The sequence below is a fragment of the Osmerus mordax genome, chromosome 19 (assembly GCF_038355195.1).
Source record: "Osmerus mordax isolate fOsmMor3 chromosome 19, fOsmMor3.pri, whole genome shotgun sequence".
Lineage (NCBI taxonomy): Eukaryota > Metazoa > Chordata > Actinopteri > Osmeriformes > Osmeridae > Osmerus > Osmerus mordax.
Window position 1 is genome coordinate 10154786 of NC_090068.1, and position 25480 is coordinate 10180265.

The 25480-nt window shown below is 55.2% G+C and overlaps 1 protein-coding gene across 1 annotated transcript in view; it reads right to left on the reverse strand.

Moving 5' to 3' along the window:
• Positions 1-24952, reverse strand: part of sptbn2 (spectrin, beta, non-erythrocytic 2) — a 33731-nt gene extending 8779 nt beyond the window's left edge. The window contains exons 1-22 of the mRNA XM_067257624.1: positions 24802-24952; positions 10608-10759; positions 9999-10172; positions 8351-8442; positions 8115-8195; positions 7199-7314; positions 6669-6781; positions 6338-6525; positions 6045-6162; positions 5775-5933; positions 5142-5444; positions 4175-4328; positions 3475-3869; positions 3104-3367; positions 2783-2994; positions 2402-2539; positions 2072-2291; positions 1349-1885; positions 999-1201; positions 763-853; positions 511-657; positions 59-322 (exon numbers count right to left, since the gene is read on the reverse strand). Of these exons, the coding sequence (XP_067113725.1) occupies positions 59-322; positions 511-657; positions 763-853; positions 999-1201; positions 1349-1885; positions 2072-2291; positions 2402-2539; positions 2783-2994; positions 3104-3367; positions 3475-3869; positions 4175-4328; positions 5142-5444; positions 5775-5933; positions 6045-6162; positions 6338-6525; positions 6669-6781; positions 7199-7314; positions 8115-8195; positions 8351-8442; positions 9999-10172; positions 10608-10759; positions 24802-24907 (4227 nt within the window). The 5' untranslated portion in view covers positions 24908-24952. The remainder of the gene's footprint in view (positions 1-58; positions 323-510; positions 658-762; positions 854-998; positions 1202-1348; positions 1886-2071; positions 2292-2401; positions 2540-2782; positions 2995-3103; positions 3368-3474; positions 3870-4174; positions 4329-5141; positions 5445-5774; positions 5934-6044; positions 6163-6337; positions 6526-6668; positions 6782-7198; positions 7315-8114; positions 8196-8350; positions 8443-9998; positions 10173-10607; positions 10760-24801) is intronic.
• Positions 24953-25480: the final 528 nt, after the last annotated feature.

Consider the following 25480-nt stretch of genomic DNA (forward strand, 5'->3'; position numbering starts at 1 on the left):
TATAGTATGTTATTTTTGCCCCTCCTGGGGACAGAACTAAAGTCTTCCTTCAGTTTACCTGGTGCTTCTTGAGCAGGATGTTGACGCTGGTCAGGTCCTTGCCGAAGTCGTCGCTCTGCAGCTGGCCCTCCAGGTTCTTCAGCCAGCCGTCCAGGGCCGAGCAGCTCTGGGTGAACAGCTCCGCCCTGTTGGCGTCGAACAGGCACTGCGCCTTGGTGCGCGTGGTGCTCTCCAGCTCCTCCCACTGCGCCTGCAGGCCCTCCACCGTCTGCTGCACCACCGGCTGCAGCTCGGGCTTCTCCTTCACCAGCGCCTGGCTCTCCTGACGGGGGGGCACGGGGGGGGGGGGGGGGGGGGGGGGGGGGGGAGGTGGGAGAGTTGAAGGGGGTGAGGAAAAGGGGTGTGGAGGAAGGAGCATAAGAGGAAAGTTGAGCACGAGAGCAGACAGATGGACACAATGCCGGACCGCCACAGGCAGTAATGTCACACAGACCCAACCATGGCCTTTACCTTGTCCATTTTGTCCAGCCAGTCCTTGTTGGAGGCCAGCTCGGCCATGAAGGCCTGGTGCTTCTGCCACTTGCTGTGGAGGTTCCTGGCTTCGTCGTACGACATGTCCTGGGCGGTCAGCATCTTCTCGTTGATCCAGAGAGAGAGCTGTGGAGAGCACAAAGGGGTCAACCAATACCAGGAGACGGCTAAGTACTGTGGGAATGACAACAGTTCAGAGCTGCAGGCTATAGTGATGCGGCCTGTGTTTACCTCCTGTCCGTCTTGGAGGAAGTCCTGAAGTTCACGGTTGTCCTTCAGTTTCGCCAGGAGCTCGTTAGCAGCCTCCTTGTTCTTCTGATGTCTGATGACGAAACAGAGCGGACACAGAATGAGACGCGACTCAACGAGGAAATGTATTTGGGTTTGATCCCTCACGCAAACTCTTTCCCTCCCTCTCCCCCTCCCTCTCTCCCCCTCCCCCCCCTCTCTCTCCCTCCCCCTCTCACCTCTCCTGGATGGAGTCGGCCTTCTCCTCGATCTTGTCGGAGTTGGTGTTGAGGTCGCTGACGAGGCGGCGGCCGGCCTCCACCACGCCGGTGATCTTCTCCTCGCTGGCCTCCATGGTGGTCAGGAAGTCCTCGTGCCTCTTTATGGCCTCCTCTGCCCCCTGCAGGCTGGAGGGCATATCGGTGTGGGACAGCACATACTCCTACAGGGAGGCAGGGAGGGAGGAGACGGAGACAAAACGAGAGAGATAACAAGGTTAGAAGTACGTCTTTCACAGGCATCATTTCCACACGCGACCTCACCCGGAGAAAGCCCCGTTTCCCTCTGGCCCTCTCCGCCTCCGCCTCACCTGGCTGTTGAGGAAGCTCTCCGCCTGCTTCACGTCGCGCAGGAACGTCTGGAAGTCGAAGGCCTGGGCCAGGAGGCTGTGGCGGTTCTCCCACATGCGGCGCAGCTCGTGCCAGCCCGTGTCCAGCGCCTGCAGCCTCTGCGCCAGGAACATGTACTGGGCGTCCGTCTGGCCCTGGGTCACCTCCTCCCCCAGCGCCCGCATCTTCTCGTAGTCCTCCTTGTAGTTGTCCACCTCGTTCTTGATGCTCTCGTGCTGGGCGAGCAGGCGCTCGGCCTCGGGCAGCGACGTGGGGATGTCCTCGGACGCCACGGCCGTCTGCGTGCGCGACAGCCACGACTGGAAGTCGTCCAGGTCGCGCAGGAAGCCCTGCAGCTTGCTGGCCTCGCCCAGCGACTCCTCCCGCCGCTTCATGGTGGCGTTGAGCTCCTCCCACACCTCCTGGATGCCTCCCAGGCGGGCGTGGATCTCCTCCGCCTGCTCGGGGTGTTCCTGGGCCAGCTTCTCCGCCTCCTGCCTCAGGTCATCCAGCTTACCCTGCGCACACGCACAGGGAAACAGTGAAAAAAACAAGATTACCTTTTTTTTTTTTTTTTACCCTCAGGAAAGCACGCTAGCCCAATGAACGACTCCAAAAGGATGTCTGGGTACTATAAGCCTAGATTATTACTCTTGCCCCTCCTCACCCCACATCCCCCTTCCCTCACCCCCCCCGTGCCGTACCTGAATGGCCTCCAGGTCTCTCTCCATGCCGGTGAGCTTGCGCTGCAGGGCCATGACCCCAGCCAGGTCGTTGCCCAGGCTCTGGGTGGACTCGATCACCTTGGTCTTCTCCCTCATCCAGGTCTGGATCTCGTTGCACTCCAGGTGGTAGTTCTGGATGTTCAGGGCAGACTCCAGGTCCTGCTTCTTCTGCTCCGCCAGCCGCTGGAACTCCTTCCACCTGGGGAACGACAGGACGGAAACCCTCAGCTACCTCGCTGTCCCCACCTCACACAGGCTTTAGTCAGTCTTTACACAGTAATGTGTTGACTCCTGGTTGCTGCCTCTGACCTGTCGTTGAGCTGGTCCTGCGTCTGGTGAATCTGCTCCTTGCTGCGGCTCTCCGATCCCAGCAGCTGCTCCACCACCTGGTTGACGTCCGTGATGCGAGTGCCCAGGTTGTTCATCTCGGGCTCCAGCGTCTCAAACCTGCACGCGCAGCAACAGCTCATGTTCACTCTCATTACACACACACACACACTCTGGAGGACAGGACGGAACCGCGGTGTGCTCCGATGATGACACGTACATACACGCCGCAGGAACGGACTCAAATATCAATACTGAACCAATAACAACACCACACGTTAAGTAAAAATATCAATTGTGTCAATTGTAAGTGAGACTTCACTGTCTAATATTCCCTCCGCCCCCTCCCTCCCCCTGCCTCACCTCTGCTGCACCACCTCCAGGTCCTCCAGCTTGGTGGGGATCTCCATGCTGTCCAGCCACTGCTCCTTCTCCCCCACCCACAGCTGGCAGGCCCCCGCCTCGCTGTACATGCGGTAGAGGGCCAGCGCCCCCTCCAGGGCCTGCCGCCGCGACGCCGACAGCGACGCCAGCTCCTCGTAGCGCTGCTCTATGGCGGGCAGGCGCCCCTCCACCTGCGGACGGCCAGGACGACCGGGTCAGACCACGGAGCAGGGCAGAGCCAGGGGGGGGGGTGGGAGGGCTCAGATTTAGGGAGGTGGGGGAGGCAGGGAGAGGCCTGACCTGAGGGGAGTGCGTGTAGGCCTGAGGCAGGCTCTGGGCCTGCTCGTGCAGGGAGTCGATGAGGGGCCGGTGGCTCTGGACCTCCTCCTCCACCTCCCTCTGCTTGCGGGCCAGCGTCTGGGTGGAGAACTCGTCGTGGCCCACCTCCTGGCTGGACACCTGCCGCAGCGTCTCCATGATCCACGCCTCCATGTCGTTGGCGTCCGTCTGGAACTGGTGCATGGCCGACGCCTCCTTCAGGCTCTGCTCCCTCAGCTGGGAGGTCTGGGGGACAAACACGGTTTACTTCCTGCTGGTGACGTGGCAAGAGGATATTACAGGATGCACTCTCTCTCCTGACACTGGTTTGGGTCCCTCCCAGGCTCGCTCACCTCCTCCAGGTGTGCCCACTGTTCTCGGACGTCCCGGATCCTCTCGGTGACCTCGGCCGCCCCGACGTGCCCCTCCTCCACCAGGGTCTCCCCGGAGGCGATGCTGTTGCTCAGCGGGCCGTAGCGCGCCGCCATCTCGTCCCTGAAGGCCTCGTGCTTGCTGAGCAGGTGCAGGGCCGAGGTGAGGTCGCGCCCGCAGTCTCCCGCCGCCAGGATCTGCTCCTGCTCCCGGATCCAGGCCGCCTCCTCGCCCAGCTCCCACAGGAACTGCCACAGCCGGCGGGAGTCCTCCAGGCGCTCCCGCCGCTCGCCGGCCAGCTGGCCCAGGTCGTCGTAGGCCCGGCCCAGCAGAGTCACCTTCTCGTCCACCAGCGCGGGCTCACACGGCTTGTACACTGAGAGAGAGGGAGAGGGAGAGAGAGAGGGGGAGAGAGAGAGGGAGAGAGAGAGGGAGAGAGAGGGAGAGCGAGAGAGAGAGAGAGAGGGGGAGAGAGAGAGGGGGGGAGAGAGAGAGGGAGAGAGAGAGGGAGAGAGAGAGGGGGGGGAGGAGAGGGATCAAACTCAAATAATTCCTCACTGAATACCTAAAGCAGAGACAGAAGAACAACTACCAAAAAAGCAGTTTGCGATACTAGGCCTTTAATCACTTCAAATCAAGCAATTTCAACTGCTACGTGTGTGTGTGTGCGCAACGCCTCACCCTGCTCGTCAGAGGTGAAGCGCTGGGCGGCGCCCTGCACGGCGCGGACCCTCTCCGCCTGGGCCGAGATGTCGGCCTCCACCAGGGTGTGCGTCTGCAGGAGGTCCTCCACGTCGTGCAGGTGCCTCCCGCTGTCCTGGGACTGCAGACGGCCCTGGGGACACAGCACACAGCAGGGTTCAACACATCCACCCAGGACCCCGCTCTGCACGCGCGGCTGCCTCCGAGCAGCAGTCCCTGGCAGGGCTGGCAACACGCAGTGACACTGGAGACCGTGATGGCTGGGAGGCAAGATACCGATGGGCGCAACAATCTGGACGGACTAGGAGACTCGCATTTCGTTCCTGCTTAGTACAATGTTTGGATTTGAAACATTTGACGGTGTCTAATTAGAGGGTAAATGGCAGGGCTGAAAAAAACGATTTATTCTCCCCACTGCTACTAGAAGTTATCGATGAAGCCAGCAGGGTCAATAACGAGATGTAGCCTTGGGAGAGACAGATAATAAATGAGACTTATTAACTTTAGACAAAAGTGGGTTCATTGAGGGCTTATCGACGTGTTTGCTGCGGTCGGGGTGGGGAGAGGGGTTTTCTGAGTGTCCCTGTACTTACTGTAAGTCGCTCTGGATAAGAGCGTCTGCTAAATGACTAAATGTAAATGTAATGTTGTGTATGCATCAGCACCTCATTCCATTTAGGAGATCAGAGGTTTATGTTCTGGCTACACAACGACTAAGACTAGAGGGACTAGTGAGTCTGTGGGAGCAGTAAAAGTTTCCTCCACGTTTAGTTTCTCAGAATGTAATTCTTTTGATCCTTTTCTTCTTTGAGGGGTTTAGGTTGGTTATAGGTGCTGATCTGTGGGCATCCGTAAAGCCCTCTGTGATCCTCTGTCAGAAATGGCTCTACAACTTCAATCTGTCTGGGTCTAACATCTGTACGGCACTCATCGCCCGTGTCTCTACCTTCATGTCTCCCATCCAGTCCATGATGTAGCGCATCTCCTGCAGCAGCCTCTGCAGGTCCCTGTGGGCGTGCAGCCTCTCCCTCCTCGCCGCCAGCAGCTCCTTCAGGTAGTCCCACAGCCGCAGCACGTTATCCCTCCGCGCCAGCACGCGCCTCACGTCGTGGTACCCCTCCGCCTCCAGCTCGCGGGCCACCGACTCCACGGTGGCCACGCGCTCGCCGTACGCCCCGATGTCCGTCTCGATGGCCTCGTGTTTGCGGGTGGCCGCCTCCACCGCCCCCAGGTCCACGCCGAAGTTGTCCTGTGGCGGGGTCAGAGGTTAGCGCTGGAACGGGCTGGTCTGTTTGAGACCGTCGCTGCTTCCCTCCCTCAGACTAAATCCCAAAGGTTTTTCAGCAACGTTAGACTCGTGTTTGAGGAAGAGGGCATAAACACAGGTTATTAACAGCCACACTCAGGTAAATCCCTCCCACCTGCACTGGAGAGATAATTAGAACAGTTCATCTTCCGGGCAGCTGCGGGTACATAAAGCTGTCCACTCAATCAACACGACGCCATCGCAGTCACTGATTATCCTGGCTGTAATAGCCAAGGGGATGGACGCCACCCTCCCGTGTCTGTCGTAGGTTACCTGGGAGACGAGCCTCTGGTTCTCGCTCAGCCACGTCTCCCTCATGGCGGCCTTGCGGTCGAAGCGGGCGGCGAGCATCTCCAGCTTCTCCTGGCGAATCAGCTCGTTCCTCAGAGCCAGCTCGCGCTCGTGCTCCGCCTTCTCCAGGCGCTCCCAGGCCTGGCCGGCCAATCAGAACACAGATAGTCAGAGAGAGGCGGTTCATGTACTGGGAGGAGGGTTTGTGTTGAGGAGGCACCACAAAGCTAGGGTCCGGTGGCAGGATCCTACCTTGTTGATGTCAGTGATGAGCTTGCCCTCTCTGGGCATGTAGACCTTCTGGTTGTTGGCTCTCATCTTGCTCTGGATGGTGAACAACAGCACCTCCAGGTTCCCCTTCTCTGTGAATCTGAGGAAACACACACACACACACACTGGTCAGAAACCTCACTGTTGACCCGTTTTGAAAACCTCTCAAACGTTGATCTCGCGTTCTGGAACGTGTTAACGCTTCCCTCCGCTAAACTCCCCCCATACCCCCCCCCCCAGACCAGGAGTGCTCCCCCCCCAGACCCCTCTCTTACTTGGGGGGCTTCTCCACGGTGCGGTAGGTGTTGAAGGCCTGCAGCTGGTTCTGCACGGTGCTCAGGGAGTTGGCCAGCTGCCGGTCGTTGAGGGTCAGGATGGTCTGCTCGATCCACTGCAGCAGCTCCGACGCCAGGGTCTCGTACTTGTCTATCAGCTGGTCGGCCTCGATGGCGTAGTCCAGCACCTAGCGAGGCAGGCAGGAGGTGTGAGGGTCACAGGTCACACACACACTATCTGTTAGCACCTACACACAAACATGCATGGAAGCACACACAGTCTACATGCACCTACACACACACACACACACACACACACACAGTAGCCCACCTTGCCGATCCTCTTGCCCTCCACGGCCAGGGCCTTCATCTTGGAGAAGTAGTGGTAGTAAGTGGCTACGTAGGTGATGATGGACTTCTCATCCGGCTGGTCCACATTCACATCTGGACAAAGACGGCACTGTCAGCCTGCTTCACTGGAGCGCCATTATCCCTCTCATCTACTTAGCATGCACACACACACACACACCCTGTCCAAACTCAAACGCATCCCATTTCCTTTAAGAACACGTGGGCCTCGTCTTCAAATCCAGCTCAGGGCTCAGAAGGGAAGCCAAACCATCACCATATATGGACTTCCCTTTCAGACCGGTGATGTCAGAAGGCATCCCTAAGACATTGTGCCCAGGCTGGCCTCCCATCTCCTATTCTCTCTTAAACTGTAATTCATTCTGGAAATCCATCCATCCCTCCCTCCCTCCCCCAGTCCTGCCAGCTATCCCAGGACAGAGGCTTCTCTTGGTGGGGGGCCCCAGGGGAACTCCCACGTTCCCTGGTGTCCCTCCCCGGGATCACACTCACCTTCTGGGTCCAGAAGCTTGGTGACGCCCAGCTCTTTCTCCGCCACGTTGAAAGCGTTCTGTAGGTTGTAGTGGGCGTTGGACCGCTTGAGGGTGTCGAACTCGATGAGGTCCGATCTGGAGAGGGGGGGGTGGGAGCTTGTTAACGACAACACATCTCATGGCTGGGAGGACTGCGATAGAAACGACTGAATTAAGTCTGACTAGTAAACAAAGTAGAATACTTATGGTCTAATTATATATATTTTTTCAATTTGTTCCAAAACAAGGGCTGTCCTATCTGTGGTCTCTGTCCACTTTTAATGGGATTAGATCATGTAGAGGTGAAGGTGCCGTCTTGTAGCCTGAAGATTTAATCCCTCCTCATTGAAAAGGACTTCTGTACTCTGGTAACCCACAAACATACGAACAGGCAGCAACGCTGCAGGCATTCGTCTCAGTTCAACTTGTCCCTGTTCAACAATCGAGGGGAAGCAACTGACAATCAACCTGTTAACCCGGCCGTGTCCTTCAGCAGGCTACCAGCAGGGGGCACCAGTGAGCTGCCGGGCGCGCTCTCGCGTGAAAATCGAGTTCCGTTATCTAGGTCAACTTACTCCAATTATTTAGATTTTTTTTCATCCACGTATCCAAACTGCTGAAAGTTTGTAGGAGAGGAGGGTTGAGGAGACCCACATAGAAAAACAGGGCACCCCAGAGATGAGGTGTCATGGCAGGTGGACCTCATTAGACAAGAGGTCCTGATAGGACAAGAGGGCGAGGCGCTGGAAACATCCTCAGCTAATGGAACGGTTATTTCTACTAAATATAGCTCTTTATAGAGAGCAGAGCGGGTGATGATGGCACACAGCGGCCGACAGACAAATGGGCTGACTTCATCTTTACGACGGTGTGGTGCGCAGGGTCAATGTGCCGACCTGTGTTTGTGCACGATGGCGTTGAACGCCAGGCCGTCTCTCCAGCTGGTGGTGAAGTTGTGCACGTTCACGTTGGGGTACCTGCAGGGAGAAGGGCAACAGGGATTAATCATCAACTACACACCGGACCAGTTCTCTCACAGTGCCAGTGTTCTCGCACACGGACATTGGGAAATGTCTCTCCGACACTGCCCGCCCTCCCTCCCCTCCTCCTCCTCCTCTCCCCCGCTCCTCACCCTGCGGTCTTCATCTGGCACCAGAGCAGAAGGGCTTCCTTGGCAGACTTCTTCTCCTTGTTGTCCCCGGTCTCCACGCTGATGTCCTGGATCTGTGAGTAGGAGGACGAGAGGCTCCGCTCAGTCACACAGACACAGGCCCACTTAACACTCCAACGCAGCCCCGGCTCGGCTAATTAAACATCGCTCGGCATTGATTACATAAATCACAAACATAATCTTGTCGTTCTGCACAGGGGCGGAGATTTACGCGGATTCATCAGCAATGGAGGGAAAACAGCTGACGGGTCCTAATATTAATTGTGTCCTTGGTGAGATAAATTGAGTTCAGAAATTGAATCAGAGTATTAGGATATTACGAGAGCAGAGTCAGCCCTGAAAAACACAGCCTAGCAGTTAATTGCTTCCATTCATAGTGGTTAGCCTGAGGCCTCAGGACAAGCAGGGACCTGAGGCCTCAGGACAAGCAGGGACCTGAGGCCTCAGGACAAGCAGGGACCTGAGGCCTCAGGACAAGCAGGGACCTGAGGCCTCAGGACAAGCAGGGACCTGAGGCCTCAGGACAAGCAGGGACCTGAGGCCTCAGGACAAGCAGGGACCTGAGGCCTCAGGACAAGCAGGGACCTGAGGCCTCAGGACAAGCAGGGACCTGAGGCCTCAGGACAAGCAGGGACCTGAGGCCTCAGGACAAGCAGGGACCTGAGGCCTCAGGACAAGCAGGGACCTGAGGCCTCAGGACAAGCAGGGACCTGAGGCCTCAGGACAAGCAGGGACCTGAGGCCTCAGGACAAGCAGGGACCTGAGGCCTCAGGACAAGCAGGGACCTGAGGCCTCAGGACAAGCAGGGACCTGAGGCCTCAGGACAAGCAGGGACCTGAGGCCTCAGGACAAGCAGGGACCTGAGGCCTCAGGACAAGCAGGGACCTGAGGCCTCAGGACAAGCAGGGACCTGAGGCCTCAGGACAAGCAGGGACCTGAGGCCTCAGGACAAGCAGGGACCTGAGGCCTCAGGACAAGCAGGGACCTGAGGCCTCAGGACAAGCAGGGACCTGAGGCCTCAGGACAAGCAGGGACCTGAGGCCTCAGGACAAGCAGGGACCTGAGGCCTCAGGACAAGCAGGGACCTGAGGCCTCAGGACAAGCAGGGACCTGAGGCCTCAGGACAAGCAGGGACCTGAGGCCTCAGGACAAGCAGGGACCTGAGGCCTCAGGACAAGCAGGGACCTGAGGCCTCAGGACAAGCAGGGACCTGAGGCCTCAGGACAAGCAGGGACCTGAGGCCTCAGGACAAGCAGGGACCTGAGGTCCAGATGCCAAGTGGAGGTTTCAGAGAGGAGAGAGAGACGGGGAGGGAGGGAGAGAGAGGGGGGGGGGGGAGAGAGAGAGAGGGAGCTGGGGGAGGGAGGGAAAAAGAAAGTGGGAGAGAGACAGAGAGAGAGAGAGGAATAGAGAGAGGGCAAAAAAAGTGAAAGAAAGGAGAGATGATGCAAGAGATCAAGAGAGCCATACAAAAAGAGAAAGAAATAAAGACCAATGTCGAAAAGAGAGAGAGACACAGAGAGAGAGAGACACAGAGAGAGACAGACGCAGAGAGAGAGAGAGCGAGAGAGAGAGAGCGAGAGAGCCAGTGTGGCAGCCAGGACGTTACCTGGAAGCGCAGGATGATGGTCCAGATGAGGCCCAGGGTGAGGCGGTGGTTTCCGTCCACGATGTCGTGGGAGCCCATGTTCTCCAGGTGCACCTTCTGCTCCTTGAGGAACTGCAGGGCCTTGTCCACGTTCTCCAGGCAGTGGATACGCATGCGGCCCTTGGTGGGCTTCGGCTGGGGGAGGGAGAGGGGAGAGAGGGCGTCAAGAGAGAGAGGGGGAGTAATGTACCGTAGGCAAGACAGTGTGTGTTGGCAGAGAGGGGTAACTCGAAGAGGAAGAACGAGAGAAAGCAGAAATAAGAGTTTCGAAATCAGCTGCCGCTAAAACCAGAGGCCAAAACCAAAGCCAGGTTATGGCCTGGGTCAGGGAGACTGTCAGGGTCAGGGCCAGGAGACTGTCAGGGTCAGGAGACTGTCAGGGCCAGGAGACTGTCAGGGCCAGGAGACTGTCAGGGTCAGGGCCAGGAGACTGTCAGGGTCAGGGTCAGGGAGACTGTCAGGGTCAGGGCCAGGAGACTGTCAGGGTCAGGGCCAGGAGACTGTCAGGGTCAGGGCCAGGAGACTGTCAGGGTCAGGGCCAGGGAGGGGTGGAGAGGATGAGGTACTGACCAGCTGCTCCCCAGACAGCACCTCCAGGAGGCGGATGAGCATGCGTCCATCCCTCAGGTCAGTGTAGAGGTCTCCTATGCGGCAGGTGACGCGGCCCAGGTGGGAGTTCACCCACTTGGTGAAGGTCTTCTTCTGCACCGCCTCACGCTCATCTGCAGGGAGGAGAGAGAGAGCGGGGGGGGGGGGGGGGGGGGGTTAGCACGGGTCCACCAATCACAAGGCAGCCCCAGCTTCTTGCCGGACTGTGATCGTGTAGTCATCATCGTTCCCCGATATTTCAATTAAGTTCTCCTCCAATAACCATCCTGTCTATAAACACTTCCAGCCCCTATTACAGACCCTCAATCACTCCTGAGCCCAGACTGATTACGATGCCAGTAAATCATGTGGACCAGAGACCCGGTGTGACGCGGCCCATTTCTCAGATGAGCTACGCCACGAGGTCATTGGGATCATTGATTTGACATCGAGTTCTCAGCCCCCCCTCAGCCTAAAGCTGACTGACAGAGGTGTGGGGGGGGGGGGGGGGGGGGGTGAGCGACTGCTCTGTTGACGGGGGCCTCCCGCCTGCTGCCGCGCCTGGACGGGAGCACGGCCGACCGCTCACGAAAACAAACGCTCCCCCTGGAGAGGAGATCTGGGAGGCTTCGAATCGACGGTGCCCTACTGGGGGGAACTGGCGTTGGGTTGGAGGGGGGGCGGGTCGTTCCAACGCTACGGGAGGAGGTTAGAGGTGGCCGGGACACAATGCATTAAGCACGGACATATGGAGCCAGGAAGTAAGAAGCTAAACCTGCCTCCTAACGAGGTGACCTCATTTCCAGGACACGGGGCTGCAGGAGAGCTTGATCTGGTCTGAGGGGGAAAACACTGCGGTCTGAGGGGCTGTTATCTCTCCAGGCACGAGCCCACACCCTCACACACACACTTCCCTCAGCGGGGTGACATTAAAGAAGACACAAGATAAGAACATATCCACTGCCAAACAGCAGGAAATGTCGAGGCGGAGTGTGTGTGTCGCGATACTGCCTCGTCTATAAGCTACTCAAGGCTATTATTAGTCCCGAGGCAAGGGTCAGGTCTCGCATTAAACCAACCCAGAGAGCGATGGGCATTGAAGGTAACGACCGGTGAGGAGACGTGAAGCTGGCCCATCTGGACAGGACAACCTGCTGACTCACAGCTCCTCCCTGGAGCCCCAGGGCCACGAGGCTGAGGCTCGTCCCACCTGGGCCCAGGATGGCAGCCCCACATTGGGGCAGGGGCCGAGGACAAGGAGCAGGGAGGTGGGAGGGAAGGAGGACAATGGATAGGGAGAACTCCCAGAACTGAAGTCACACAGACTTGGCAATATATTATTTATAGATTCTCTGGGATTCTTAGAGGTGGGTGGTGTATTCTGGCAGAAGAGCCTGACTGAGAGGTGATACGGTGACTGAATGACAGGTTGAGGGACTGGGCAACTCCCCCCTGCCTGGTGGTGGCCACTCTGGGCTGGCCGGAGAGAGGAGCAGGTGGCCTTGTGGCAGAGCACCGGTAATCCTGAGCTGATTTATGGTTGTACTTGAGGGATTAGGTGGCCACTTTGCAAGGTTTAAGTAAGTCCCCCCCCCCCCACTGCCCGCTGGAGAAGCCTTTCAATCAAACGCTAATGGGTTTGTTCAGACCAGAGGCCCAGGAAGTGAGGAGAGAAGAGGAGAGTGGAGGCCAGGAGGAGAGGAGAGTGGAGGCCAGGAGGAGAAGAGAGTGGAGGCCAGGAGGAGAAGAGAGTGGAGGCCAGGAGGAGAAGAGAGTGGAGGCCAGGAGGAGAAGAGAGTGGAGGCCAGGAGGAGAAGAGAGTGGAGGCCAGGAGGAGAAGAGTGGAGGCCAGGAGGAGAAGAGAGTGGAGGCCAGGAGGAGAAGAGAGTGGAGGCCAGGAGGAGAGGAGAGTGGAGGCCAGGAGGAGAGGAGAGTGGAAGCCAGGAGGAGAAGAGAGTGGAGGCCAGGAGGAGAAGAGAGTGGAGGCCAGGAGGAGAGGAGAGGCCAGGAGGAGAGGAGAGTGGAGGCCAGGAGGAGAAGAGAGTGGAGGCCAGGAGGAGAAGAGAGTGGAGGCCAAGAGGAGAAGAGAGGCCAGGAGGAGAGGAGAGTGGAGGCCAGGAGGAGAGGCCAGGAGGAGAGGAGAGTGGAGGCCAGGAGGAGAGGAGAGTGGAGGCCAGGAGGAGAGGAGAGTGGAGGCCAGGAGGAAAGGCAGGTGGGCGGGCAGGTGGGTAGTCAGGGGTCTGGAGACCAGGATCAGACCCAGGTGAGTTCTCTCTCTCAGCGTTAGTGAGGGAGGTGAGAAGCCATTGGAAGGTGCTCTGACGTTATCCAAACCTCAGGCTAGGGAGGGCTCAAGTTCAGTTGAAAACCCTCTGGTAAATTACATGTACTTCAAACCATATTGTTCCATACAGTGTGTGCCTATTTTAGACCGCTAGTCCTACGCGTTCAATAGCTTCCTTGATGAATCAGACAAATAGGCATGTGAAGCTGTGAGCTGTAGCCCCTCGATGATTGCAATGGGTGGGCTCTTAAGTACGCAGGATTAGACTACCTTTTAATTAGGTTTCTTATCAGAGTAGATACTTGAAACCCAAGAGGATAATAGTACTGTGGCCTTGCCCTGGTCGTTAAACCAAAATGAACTCCCCATTTTGCCACGATGGCACAAGCGTCACATGATAAGAGGTATGTCTCACCTGAGGAAAAGATCCCAAACTAGTTTTACATGGTCACACCCTGATGCTAGCGACGTGATAACACATGACATTGACAAATCATCTGTGTCTGTGTCTATAGGAACTAGAAGGAGGGACGGTTTGAGATCTGAGGACCGACTCTCTCTTTCAGTGACATTCCTCTGGGGCCAACAGGAAACACACAAACACAGGTCAAGTGACACTCTTCCCTTGATGTTAACCAGGGGATCAGCTGAAAAACATCCCAATTACCCCCCCCCCCCCCCCACACACCCATATCTCCGGAACGTGTAGTTGGAAGTACACTGTGGCAACTTCACTAAGACTAAGCTTGATTTGAAAAAAAGAGCATGAAAGTCAATAAATCAGAAAAGTGGAGATTAAAAAAAGTGCAATTAACCCGTTAAGGAGTAGCGTCACACATATGTGATTCTGAACATTCCATAAAATAAACTGAATTCCTGGGCTGTGAATCTTCCTGCTTGTTAAGGCGGATGGATTAAGCAATAGACCACTCACCCAGTTTATCAGGAAAAATGCCTTAAGAAGACTAAAGTGCACAGGCTATGTGCATGTCTGTGGTGCATGTGTATGCTTGAGTTACACAAACTGTCTGCTGTTATCTTAGTAAGGATAGAGGAGGGTTAACTCCCCCACGTGAGGGGGTTCTTGCCTGGATCTGGCAACCTTGAGCATGACAGCGTCCAAGTCTAGTTACGGTGTCCGAGCCAGGGCGATCTAAACCTCACCTCTCTCTGCATCACCTCGACACAGAGTCACCCAAGGCCACCCCCAGTGCCACCGTGTTGGTAAATAAACAGCTCGGCAGTAGATTAAAGAACTAAGCTGGTACAAATGATTCCAGATAGAGAGAGAGACAGAACCAGGTCACAGTGACATACAACAGTGGAAGGAAGCAGTCGGGATGTGAGAGAGAGAAGGGCAAAGCGAACACTGACTCCTTGAGAAGGACGACGCTGGACAACACAACAGACATACTGCTGCCTGTAGCAGACATGTAGTTAGAGCCTGGATGAACACGACACAGACCTGATAGCTCTGCTCAGGATATCTACCCAGTTGAAACCCTGTTGGGGTTCTTTGTCGCTTCAGTTTGATCAGTTACCCAGAGTACAGAGTACAGAGTTACAGATGATTAATCATCTGTTAGCTAATCATCTGACAAGGTTCATATTTTGCGGTAGACATCAATGCACCAGCTAAATGTCTGGTGGAGAGAGTGCAGCTTTGAGGACTGCGGAACACGAAGACCAACCGACACAGAGGACTGATGTTCCGGAGTGTTCTACAACATTCCAGCAACACATCAGGGAAACGGAAGACCTGAAAACATTCCGTGCCAAAGCATTAAAGAATTGTAAGAATGGCTGATGGGGAGGGGGGGGGGGGGGGGTTAACAGCATTCTGTATCCAAACACCTTGTCTGGAAAACACCTGACCTTGGAGGCATGCTGTATAAACAAACACTCCTGACACGGATTAAAGACACTGGACAGAGAGAAATGTTGATACAGAGGAAATTGCAGCACAGCACGTTCAACGGTTGCAGGAAAGGCTGTGATATAAGTGTCATCATCGTTATCTCTCAACCGACAACAGGTTCTTATGAGGAGCACGTACTGTGACTGCCTTTACACAAGACTGCTGCTCATCACAGCTATCAATAGCCTACATATTAACACAGACACAGTGACACCACAGCATGTGACACCGCAGCATGTGTCAGAGCCACGCCTAAAAAACGATCTGGATTACAGAACAGTTAGGAATACACACAATCATCAAAAGAACCACTTTTATAAATCAAAACACCCTGAAAATAATGATGTGACGTGACATTCGTGTGAACCCAGAGTTCCCGTCGGTCTCAGAGAGAGAACGAGACCGAAGCGCACACTAATTCCGGCAGCTACAGCTCACTAACTTCGGTGGGAACAATTCCATATCTCAAGGTGACCTTTCCTTTAACCCACGAGGAGCCTCAGAGCTTGGCGGACTGGATTTCATGCGCTTGTTGAACAATGAAGTATAACTTTCTCCAGCTCTGTTTCTCCAGCCCCATCTCTCCCTCTGTCTCTCTGCCGTCTCCTGTGAGGCGGCCTTGGGGCTTGACCGTGAGGAGGCAGAGGGAGGAGGACAGGGAGAGGGAGGGAGGGCAAAGAGGAAGCAGAGGGAAGGGTAAACGAGATGAAAGAGAGAGAGAGAGAGAGAGAGAGAGAGAGTCATGGCAACACGCAACAGTGTGACACTGCGGCAGATCAAAACACACAAGGGAGAGATGGGTATCTCTTGACGGTTATGTCCTGACTTCACACGCAGGCACACAAGCACAAACGTGCAAGGATTTAGGCCTCTCCAATACCCACACACACCTGTAAAAGAACTTCCAAGCAAAAAAAGAAAGAAAAGAAAAGTGAGAAACAGAATGGCTGGAGAGAAAGAGAGATAGTGAGAGCACAAGAGCGAGGGCGAGCGAGATAAAGGAGGCGCACATCGTGGGGCTTTTATCTGAGCTCCAGGAGGAACACAGCCTTCTCTCAAGGCCGGGCCACATGGCCACAGCCTTCATCTCCACGCATGCAAACACTTCCTATTGACCTGTCAGCTCTCAAGGTGATCAGAGTGATGGCACAGCAAAGTACACTGGCCCGAATTCGGCTGGAGACCGCACAGCACAGCACCAGGGAAAACCTCTTTCACCTCAGTCCTAATGGGAGGACACGGCTGATCCGCTGGTGGATCTTTATTAAAACATCGACCATGTCCCCCTCCCACACACCCAGACACCAGACCTACACTGGCAAAGGCAAAACACACACACACACACACAGGCAACAACAGCCAGTCTCACTCTCACTTCTTCTTTCAAGCACACAAATAGCAGGTGGTTCCCTCCAAGCATGAGGTTACCTTTCCTGGCAGAAGGGAGGGAGAGAGTGGAGGAGGGAGAGAACGGGGGATGGAGAGAGTGGGGGAGGGAGAGAGAGAGTGGGGGATGGAGAGAGCGGGGAAGGGAGGGAGAGAGAGAGTGGGGGAGGGAGAGAGCGGGGGATGGAGAGAGAGAGAAAGTGGGGGAGGGAGAGAGAGAGAGTGGGGGAGGGAGAGTTGGGGGAGGGAGAGAGAGTGGGGGAAGGAGAGAGAGAGTGGGGGAGGGAGAGAGCAGGGGAGGGAGAGTACGGTAGAGTCCTCATCAATGATGCAAATCTATTTTTGAACAGAAATCTCAAATAATCTTCAACCTTTCAAAACCTTTTTTCAAACCTTTCAAAACGATTGCCAAACTCTTTTTCGAAACGAGTATCAAAATCATTTATGACAATATCTGTTCAATCTTTCAAAACCTTTTTTTCCGGACGGTACTGGAACCGTGAGGAAAACGGTTGGTTGCGAGCCCTGGAGGGTTAGTTAAGGAGAGGGAGCTGCAGGGTGAGGCTGGTCAACGAGGGAAGGCAGGGGGTGGAGACATTCCTCCTGGTGCCTGGTCGTGTTGTGACAGCACCTGGCCCGAAGGAGGCAGAGAAGGAGGAGGAGGAAGAAGACTTGTCGGGGGAGACAAAAAAAATAACCCAGGCTGCCTCCTCGTCCAGGCTGCCTCCTCGCCCAGGCTGCCTCCTCGCCCAGGCTGCCTCCTCGTCCAGGCTGCCTCCTCGTCCAGGCTGCCTCCTCGTCCAGGCTGCCTCCTCGCCCAGGCTCACTAATGACAGGGCCGGAGACGAACACGGGACACACATGTTGTGTTTGCTCGCCGTCATACTAACCACACAAACACACCCAGCTTCTGAGAATGCAATGTCTGTGAGCAAACAGCCATTAGGACAGCCTGTTCTGCCCCAGGCTACAGTATTACTTCTCTGGAACGGTTCCTGTGTGGTTTCTACTGCATATTAGAGGCAGGCATGCTACCTTCCAATTGAACCCTCCACAGCCGGTCTGATGGCATCTGTGCTGGCCTGATGATAATGATGAGGATCTTAAGACAGGTAATCCGGGCAGGTATGCCGCCAGTGTTTATCCTGCGTCTGTGTTTGTCATACAGACTGAACCCCCGGGGACTGAAGCCATGCGACTGATGGACCAAACATAACACACACACACCTAAGTGTTCATGATGACCGAAGTGGCCGCCAAAGAGAACGGCGTCTTAAGAGGGTGACATCACGGGCGCCAGGGGGGCATTAGGGCCCTGAGGAGGGCAGCACGCTGGCCCGCCCCATGGATGGGGAATCGAACAAGCAACCTTCTGATTACTGGCCCGATTCCCTAACCGCTCAGCCACCTGACTCCCGCCGCCAGCTTCTCAGAGGAACAGCCTGCTTCAGTCAGCTGGAGCCTGCCCTCCTCCACTCCACTCCACTGAAGAGGCCGCTCCACCCCAGGAGCTCCACCTGAGCGCGTCCGAGCCGCCTCAACGCCTGGAGCCCTCTCTCCAGCTTCTCCCAGGGTCCTGGCGGGCCTCGTGACGCACGGCCTACGGGCTGATGAGTGGGAGTCAGATGGCTGAGCGGTGAGGGAGTCGGGAAAGTAATCTGAAGGTTGCCAGTTCGATTCCCAGCCGTGCCAAATGATGTTGTGTCCTTGGGCAAGGTACTTCACCCTACTTGCCTCGGGGAGAATGTCCCTGTACTTACTGTAAGTCGCTCTGGATAAGAGCGTCTGCTAAATGTAAATGATGACTGGCACTGTTGCTTATTGACAGAAAGAGAGCGCTGTGTACACAACGTCTTCTGCCTGGCCCGGTGCAATGTCAGCACTGATGTCTCGTCAGGGAGGGATGGTGAGAGATGGAGGGAGGGAGAGAGATGGAGGGAGGTAGAGAGATGGAGGGAGGTAGAGAGAGAGATGGAGGGAGGTAGAGAGATGGAGGGAGGTAGAGAGAGAGATGGAGGGAGGGAGAGAGATGGAGGGAGGGAGAGAGATGGAGGGAGAAAAAGCCTATAAAAGCCCCATTCTATGGATGGTCTGTGGCAGCCAAGTGGAGAGGGTTGTGGGAGTTCTGACAGATCTGACTAATCTAATGACTCCACCAAGCAAACCCTGCCCTTTTGCTTTCATCCGTCTCTGAAAGCACTCCTGGGTCTATGACAGAGGCGCTCACATTTCACCTGACAAACAAATCAACCCATAAAGAACGTGGTGCCCTTCAGACAAACACACCGAGTTAGATTGGACTCTTCCTCTGTGTGGGAAAGTCAATCCTACGACTGCATGTAGCTGTTGGGGCTTTGCTTGTCTCCTGATGTTAAGCCCCATTATTTCAAGTCTTTGTTACCTTTCAGAGCAGAGACGTTTAACTTTCAAAAGGTCTTATCCTGTGTTCCAGCAGACGGTACGTGAGGACAAGTGAGGACACGTGGAAACAGAGAGCCACCTGTGCTGAAGTCAACTCTGCGCTAGGAGGGAGGTGAGGAGGAGGGAGGTGAGGAGGAGGGAGGTGAGGAGGATGGAGGTGAGGAGGATGGAGGTGAGGAGGAGGGAGGTGAGGGGGAGGTGAGGAGGAGGGAGGTGAGGGGGAGGTGAGGAGGAGGGAGGTGAGGAGGAGGGAGGTGAGGAGGAGGGAGGTGAGGAGGAGGGAGGTGAGGAGGATGGAGGTGAGGAGGAGGGGGGTGAGGAGGGAGGTGAGGAGGATGGAGGTGAGGAGGAGGGAGGTGAGGAGGAGGGAGGTGAGGGGGATGGAGGTGAGGAGGGTGGAGGCGAGGAGGACGGAGGTGAGGAGGAGGGAGGTGAGGAGGAGGGAGGTGAGGAGGAGGAAGAAGGAGAACTTGGCTGTGAAGGAGAGGCCTCAGCCCAGAGACGTGTGTTTTGGTGTCGTGAAGTGTGCCTGTGTGCTCCCGCGTAACTAGGCCAGCGACCGTGCAGGTCTGTCTCCGAGCACCAAACGGGGGGCAGGCTCTGCCTCCCCATCCAGCCCCCCTCCAGCTGCTTCCAGCCAGCCTGTGATTACAGCCCAGTCAAGGTACTCATTAACACACACACACAGGAAGCTTTTATCTCCAGAAATGTATAAAACAGGCGCTCGCGGTGCCATCAGCAGAGCGCGATGACACAAACGGCGTTGTTTTTTTACGGAGGGGCTTTCCCATCTACGGTTCCAAACCGCCTCTCACTTCCTGGCCAAGCGGATGATGTCACCCCTGCTTCACCCCTCGCTCTCTCCATGTCAGAAGACGGCAGGCCAACGGGGCCTGCAGCACCTGCAGCCCACAAAGGACTATAAAAAGAAGCCAATCAGAATCCTCCTGAAAGTACCGACAAGAGACACACAGAGGTCCAAAACCAAAGACGAGCTTAATACTTCTGAGGTGAAACACACACACACACTCAAACGTCTGGCCCTCCCAAAAATATCCACCCAGGAAATGAATGATGGGTACAGAATATCAATTCTCTGGGTTATTATTCTATGCGCACACACACACACACACACACACACACACTCAAAGCAGCATAATACTCCTCTGTGTTAGAACAGTGTAACCTCTGTGGGTGAAGCCAAGGACACCAGAGCAAGATGGCTGCGTCGCCACAGTGCAGCAGGCCACACCACAGCGGAACCAGAGCGTAAACGAGAGCTCAGTCTGCAGGGAGGACAAGACGCAGCGACAAAAACACTGGGTCTGCGCTCCAATAACAAAACGCCCATACTCTGAAAAAGACTTGAGAGAGCGGGAGCGGGGCGAGGCCAGTCTGGCCACGTGTGACGCTGGTTATTTTAGACGCTCAACGGTTTGTGGGCTTAAGTGTAAAAACTAATTGAGCGCGTCGCTTGATCTGGAGCCAGCGCTCTCCGGGGTAAACCCACGTAAAAAGGCAGAGGAGGTAAACAGATAGAGAGGGATCGTAAAAGACCGGGGGAAAGACTCAAAACATTTCCGTTGAGAGCGGGACTGACGGGGTGAGTCGGCGATCGGTGTGAGCACGCGTCAGGCACGGGGACATTTCTTTTAAAAAAAGATGACCAAAAAGGCCATAAAAAGACATTTTGATTGGGTTTCACGGATCGAAGACGCCCACAGGAGAGCAAATCAAATCTAAATGTATTTGTATAGCTCTTTTTACACGCAAGCATGTCACAGAGGGCTTCACATACACCCATAGAACTGCCCTCAGGGCAGGATGTAGCCAGGCTGGCTGGGGAAGGTGGACCCAGTCTGGGGGAAGTCCCCCCCCCCCCAGGCCACCTGCAGCTGCTCCTGATAACGAGGGGACGGAGGGGGGGGGGCTGGAGAAAGAGGCCCCCCTGCCCTCAGCCATAACATCTGGACACTCACAGAGTGTGAACAGGAAGGCTCTAATTACCCCGGAGCCCTGGAAACTGCACCGTTGCGCTACTTTCCCAAGTAGAAATCAGTAAATAATAGTCAAGCTGTGTCAACAACAACGGTATTGATAAAGGTATTATGCGTGTACGGTCATGGTAATCCACTTGGAAATGGGAATATGGACCCTGAGGCCTTTAGACCCAGTGCTTTCAACAGGAAGCTTAGTAGTATAGAGTTACTGTAGCCAATTCAGAGTCTGCTACCAGACCCGAAACATGACCCATAGACGGACATGGATCTCCACAAGCGCCCATTCACCTGCTTAAATAAAGTAGAGGAACTAAATGCTAGAGCCTGTAGCGAGTCTAGGGCTTGGACAGGGAGGAACGGCTCTCACGTTCCTTAACCGCTCAGCCCCGATGGCTCAAACACTGCACCAGGTCACCATGAACACGGGGGCGTCAGAAGAGTGTGGACGTTTGAAAACAGGTAGTCTGAAAGAGTTACCGTGTCCTGTCAGTACTGTCGGTGATTATTAGATGCCTTGGTATCAAACGTCTGGTGACCCTTAGCTCGACTTTCCTTCACACATCTCGTCGGTGACCGTGACAAGGATGACCTTTGGGCCTCCGTGTGTCTGCCTTGGCACACACACACACACACACACACACACACACACACACACACTCACACACTCACACACACTCACACACACACACACACACACTCACACTCACACTCACACTCACACTCACACACACCCTTCTGTCCTCATCACGCTGACCTACATAGGTGAGGTTAAGTAAGAGTGACAAAGTGAGAACACATTATGAAATCAATACCCCAGGTGTGTAATGAATGACCCGTATCACCGTCAACAGAGCCAACAGACCCTCTAGAGGTCTCTGTTGGTTTCACCTGCCGGGCAAACTAATAAACTCTTATCAATCCCTGGCAGTTGAGCCCAGAACATGGTAAACTAGCTGCAGTCTGGACATGTGGGTTGCATTCCAAACGCTTCCTTACTGTGTTGCCTGGACGGCTTCTGACAGGACGTAGCCTAAGTGGCTCCTGCTCTTGGTTAGTGCGCTGTTGCCCCTGTGTTTGACTAGAGCCACGCTGCTAATGGCGCCTTGCAGCCCTCCCTGCTAAAGCACACAGCAGTGTTTACACAGACGGCAGGGAGGTAGAGGTGACTGGCCCCAGTGATACTGACCCTTCGGACCAGGATCCAACTCTCACCAATCAGGCCTGATAAGCCGCCTGGACTGGAATAAACAACTGGAGGTTACATTACATTTAGTCATTTAGCAGACGCTCTTATCCAGAGCGACTTACAGTAAGTACAGGGACATTCCCCCCGAGGCAAGTAGGGTGAAGTGCCTTGCCCAAGGACACAACGTCATTTTGCACGGCCGGGAATCGAACTGGCAACCTTCAGATTACTAGCCCCATTCGCTAACCGCTCAGCCACCTGACTCCCGCTAGGTTTGGGCCTGCTGTAACCTAGCATCTAAAGGGAAGCCTCCGTCTAATGCCGGAGAAGCAAAAGGTTCTGTCAGATATTATAAGAGAGCTTCAGAGACGTGATAACAGGTGTCAGCAGTTGTCGTTACTTTAATTCCTATGAGAACTGCCTCGAGCGTCGTTGGTCCATAAAAAAAAAAAGAAAAAAGGAAGAAGGCGGACAGACAGGAAGCTGTAGAGGCTGACATCATCCCACACTGCTTCCACAGCTACCGTCTCTCCTGCCTAGACAGGTCGCAGGTCGGACAGTTACACAAAAACGTTAGTTATGCAAATCCACCACGGTGGCTAGCTCTTCCTGGTTGTGTACAGCGGCCAGGACGGAGGAGGTGCTGGTCTGCAGGGCCGAGGTCTACTCCCTTCAACGGCTCCCCCTCTGCCAGTCAGCCAACCACAGGCTCCCCTCTGCCAGTCAGCCAACCACAGGCTCCCCTCTGCCAGTCAGCCAACCACAAGCTTACACATTCACCCACCTTGATGGTTTTTTTCTCTACCCGGCTGGGTGTGTTTCACTTCTCCTTACGTCTAAAACAACCCTTGAGGCTAACTTGGGGGTCATGTGACACCATGCTGATATGACTGGTTAGCCAGAAGAATTCTGTCAAGAATTCTGGTTATCCAGGAGAAATTCTGTCACTTGACCCCTGGAACAAGGCGAGCGCTAGTGATGCGTTCCACAGATGTGGAACCATCTCCTCGATATATCACCACCGTCCCTGCAGACACAACAGCTTCCTGGGTCTCCAGACTACCAGTGAGAACAAAGGAACAAAAACATAGCGAGCGAGGCTGAGAATGAACCTCAAGGGCAGTCAGACCGGAATTACTACTGTGTGTACGAGTGTGTGCAAGAGAGTGTGTGTGTGTGTGTGTGTGTTTGTGAGAGGGACGTGTGTCGTCAGCATGTGTGCGGAGAGCTAAGCCCGTAGGTAGAAGAGAGGTTAGAGAGGAGCAGGCTCGATCAGGAACAGGACATTTTTGCATCCCTTCACAATGAGACGTGTCCACCCGTACCTGCCTGGGTTCACCTAGACGACAGAGTAACCGTCGGTAAACAGTTTGCTTTGCCCCCGTCAAGTTCAAAACACTCTGTGTGTCTGACAGGGAGGAATCAGGAGATTAGGCTTCTGTTCCATCAGGATGACTGGCAGGCCCTGACTCACTGACTCACTGACTCTCTTCACTCAGCCTCCTGACTTGTACACAACACAGACTCAGGCTGAACTTTGACCGTGGCACACATTGCTGGGCATTAGGGGTATTGTTTCTTATCAAGTGGAATTTGATCAGATAACCTTAGCCCATGTTGAACCATGGGAACGAGGACGCAGCCCGTGTTACTAAGCCCTGCGGAACCTGCCAACCGCCACCATGACACACGACCAGGAATGTGTTTCGAGCAAGATCACAAACAATGGCTTTAAGTCTCGACTTTCTTTGAACACATGATGGGATCTCATATGTGGGTCTTATCCAGGAGAAAGATCATAGTGTCTTTTTAGAGGGAGGACAAATCTCACACAGACCTGCAGACCTGCACACACACACACACACACTGTCTGGGTGTGCGACTGAGCTGGGGGGGAGTTAGTGTGATGACACCCAGGAGGATAAGCAGTAAATCACCCTGAAAGCCTGCCCTCTCCCTCGGTGACACTGGCCGGATTGCTTCATCGGGGACACACGGGTGAAATATCGTTAGCACAAAGAAAGAATGTGAGACGCGTGAGGGTGTGTGGACTTGCCCCACGAGTCAACTCCTTGAAAGCTCGGCACTCCAGAAGATGCATGTTAAATCTTTGAGACAGCGGGGGGGGGGGGGGTATAACATTATGATCTTGGTGCGCTCTGTTGACTGACCGCCCCCCCCCCCCCCCCCCCCCCCCCCCCCCCCGCCCCCCCGCCTGCCTAGTGGGCCATGACTGAAGCGCCCCAGCGCTCCAAGCAGCGGCACACACCTGATTACACAAACCACATAAAGCCTTCTAACTACACATGATACGACGAGCAAACATACACTCCCCCCCAATCTGTTACCTGCTCATTGCAGCAACCTCCCCCTGCCCCCCCCACTAAAACTAAAACCTATCCTCGAAAGAGGGGATTACCACAGTGGCGGGAGGCTACTGAAACGAAACTGGTAACAACTCGTAATTGGTGAGGGGGGGGGGGTGAATTCTCAGGACCGGATCATTCCATCCTCGGAATCTGAACGACAACGTGAGCCAGCGCTGGCTTGTTTCACCTGAGCGCCTCGGAGCATGTGCCTCGCGCGGCCACGGCCACTTCCGTGCTTGGCGCCTCACATGGCCGAGGCCTGTGTTGTTGTAATAGGATAGGGAGGAACAGGTGGCCTGGTGATCAGGTGCCACGGCGGGGCTGGAGCTTAGCGGATGCCCATCTCTCCCCCGTGTCCCTCGGGGACACGACAGGGGACGAGGACTGGAGGAAGCCTGGAGGAAACAACCCCTTTTCCACTCTCCCTTTAAAAACAGCCCCCGCTCCTCTAGACAGCGCTAGAGCCTTTCAGCTTGGTGGGCACGACATCTAGAATACATTCTCAGCTGTAAGCTTCTCTCTCGTTCTTGAGTCCTGGTTGCAAAGGCAGCAGGATGGGTGTTAACCCCTCCCCTCCCCTATCCCCGGGGGCAGCGACTGCGCCTCTCTTACCTTGCAGCTGCTTGAACCTCCCCTCCAGGATGTTGGAGTACTGCACCTGGTTAACGAAGGCAGCAGGGGAGAGGCAAGGCTCTCGGTCTCGCAGGTCAAACTCCATAGTTCCCCCGGGAGAAAAAGCTCAGAAATCTGTCCGCCTAAACGACTCCCTCGGGTGCGGGGGCTCTGGTTTTAGACCCAGGGGGGCTTTCCAGCATAGCACAGCAACAGCCAGGCGCAATACCTGTAGAGTGTGCTCTCTCAGTCAGAAGCGGGCGTGGGGAAAGATTCGACAAAGTCCACCTTTGTCTGTTTAAAATCCCTGTTGTTGTCCTCTGCTAACGCATATCAACAAGGCACTCCAGGGTATCAAAGTTTGGAAAGGATTTTTTTTTTTTTTTTTTTATCTCACTCCCTCTGTTCTCCACAGAAAAGGCAGTGCTGTGTGCAGGGGTGGCGGAGTTTTTCCCAAACAAAACTAAGAAAAAAAAATTCTACTTCTTTTCTTCTCTTTCACCACCTCCTCTGAAGTCCATGACAGTCTACTTTGCCTCGGAGCAAAGCAGAAAACCTGTAGCTCTCCGCACCTCCTCCCCGCCGCTCACACGCTCACACGCTCACACCAGCACTCGGCGCTCCTTCCCTTCGCTCCACGGTCTGCGCTCGCGTGCGGACTCAGGCGCGGTGTGTGTGC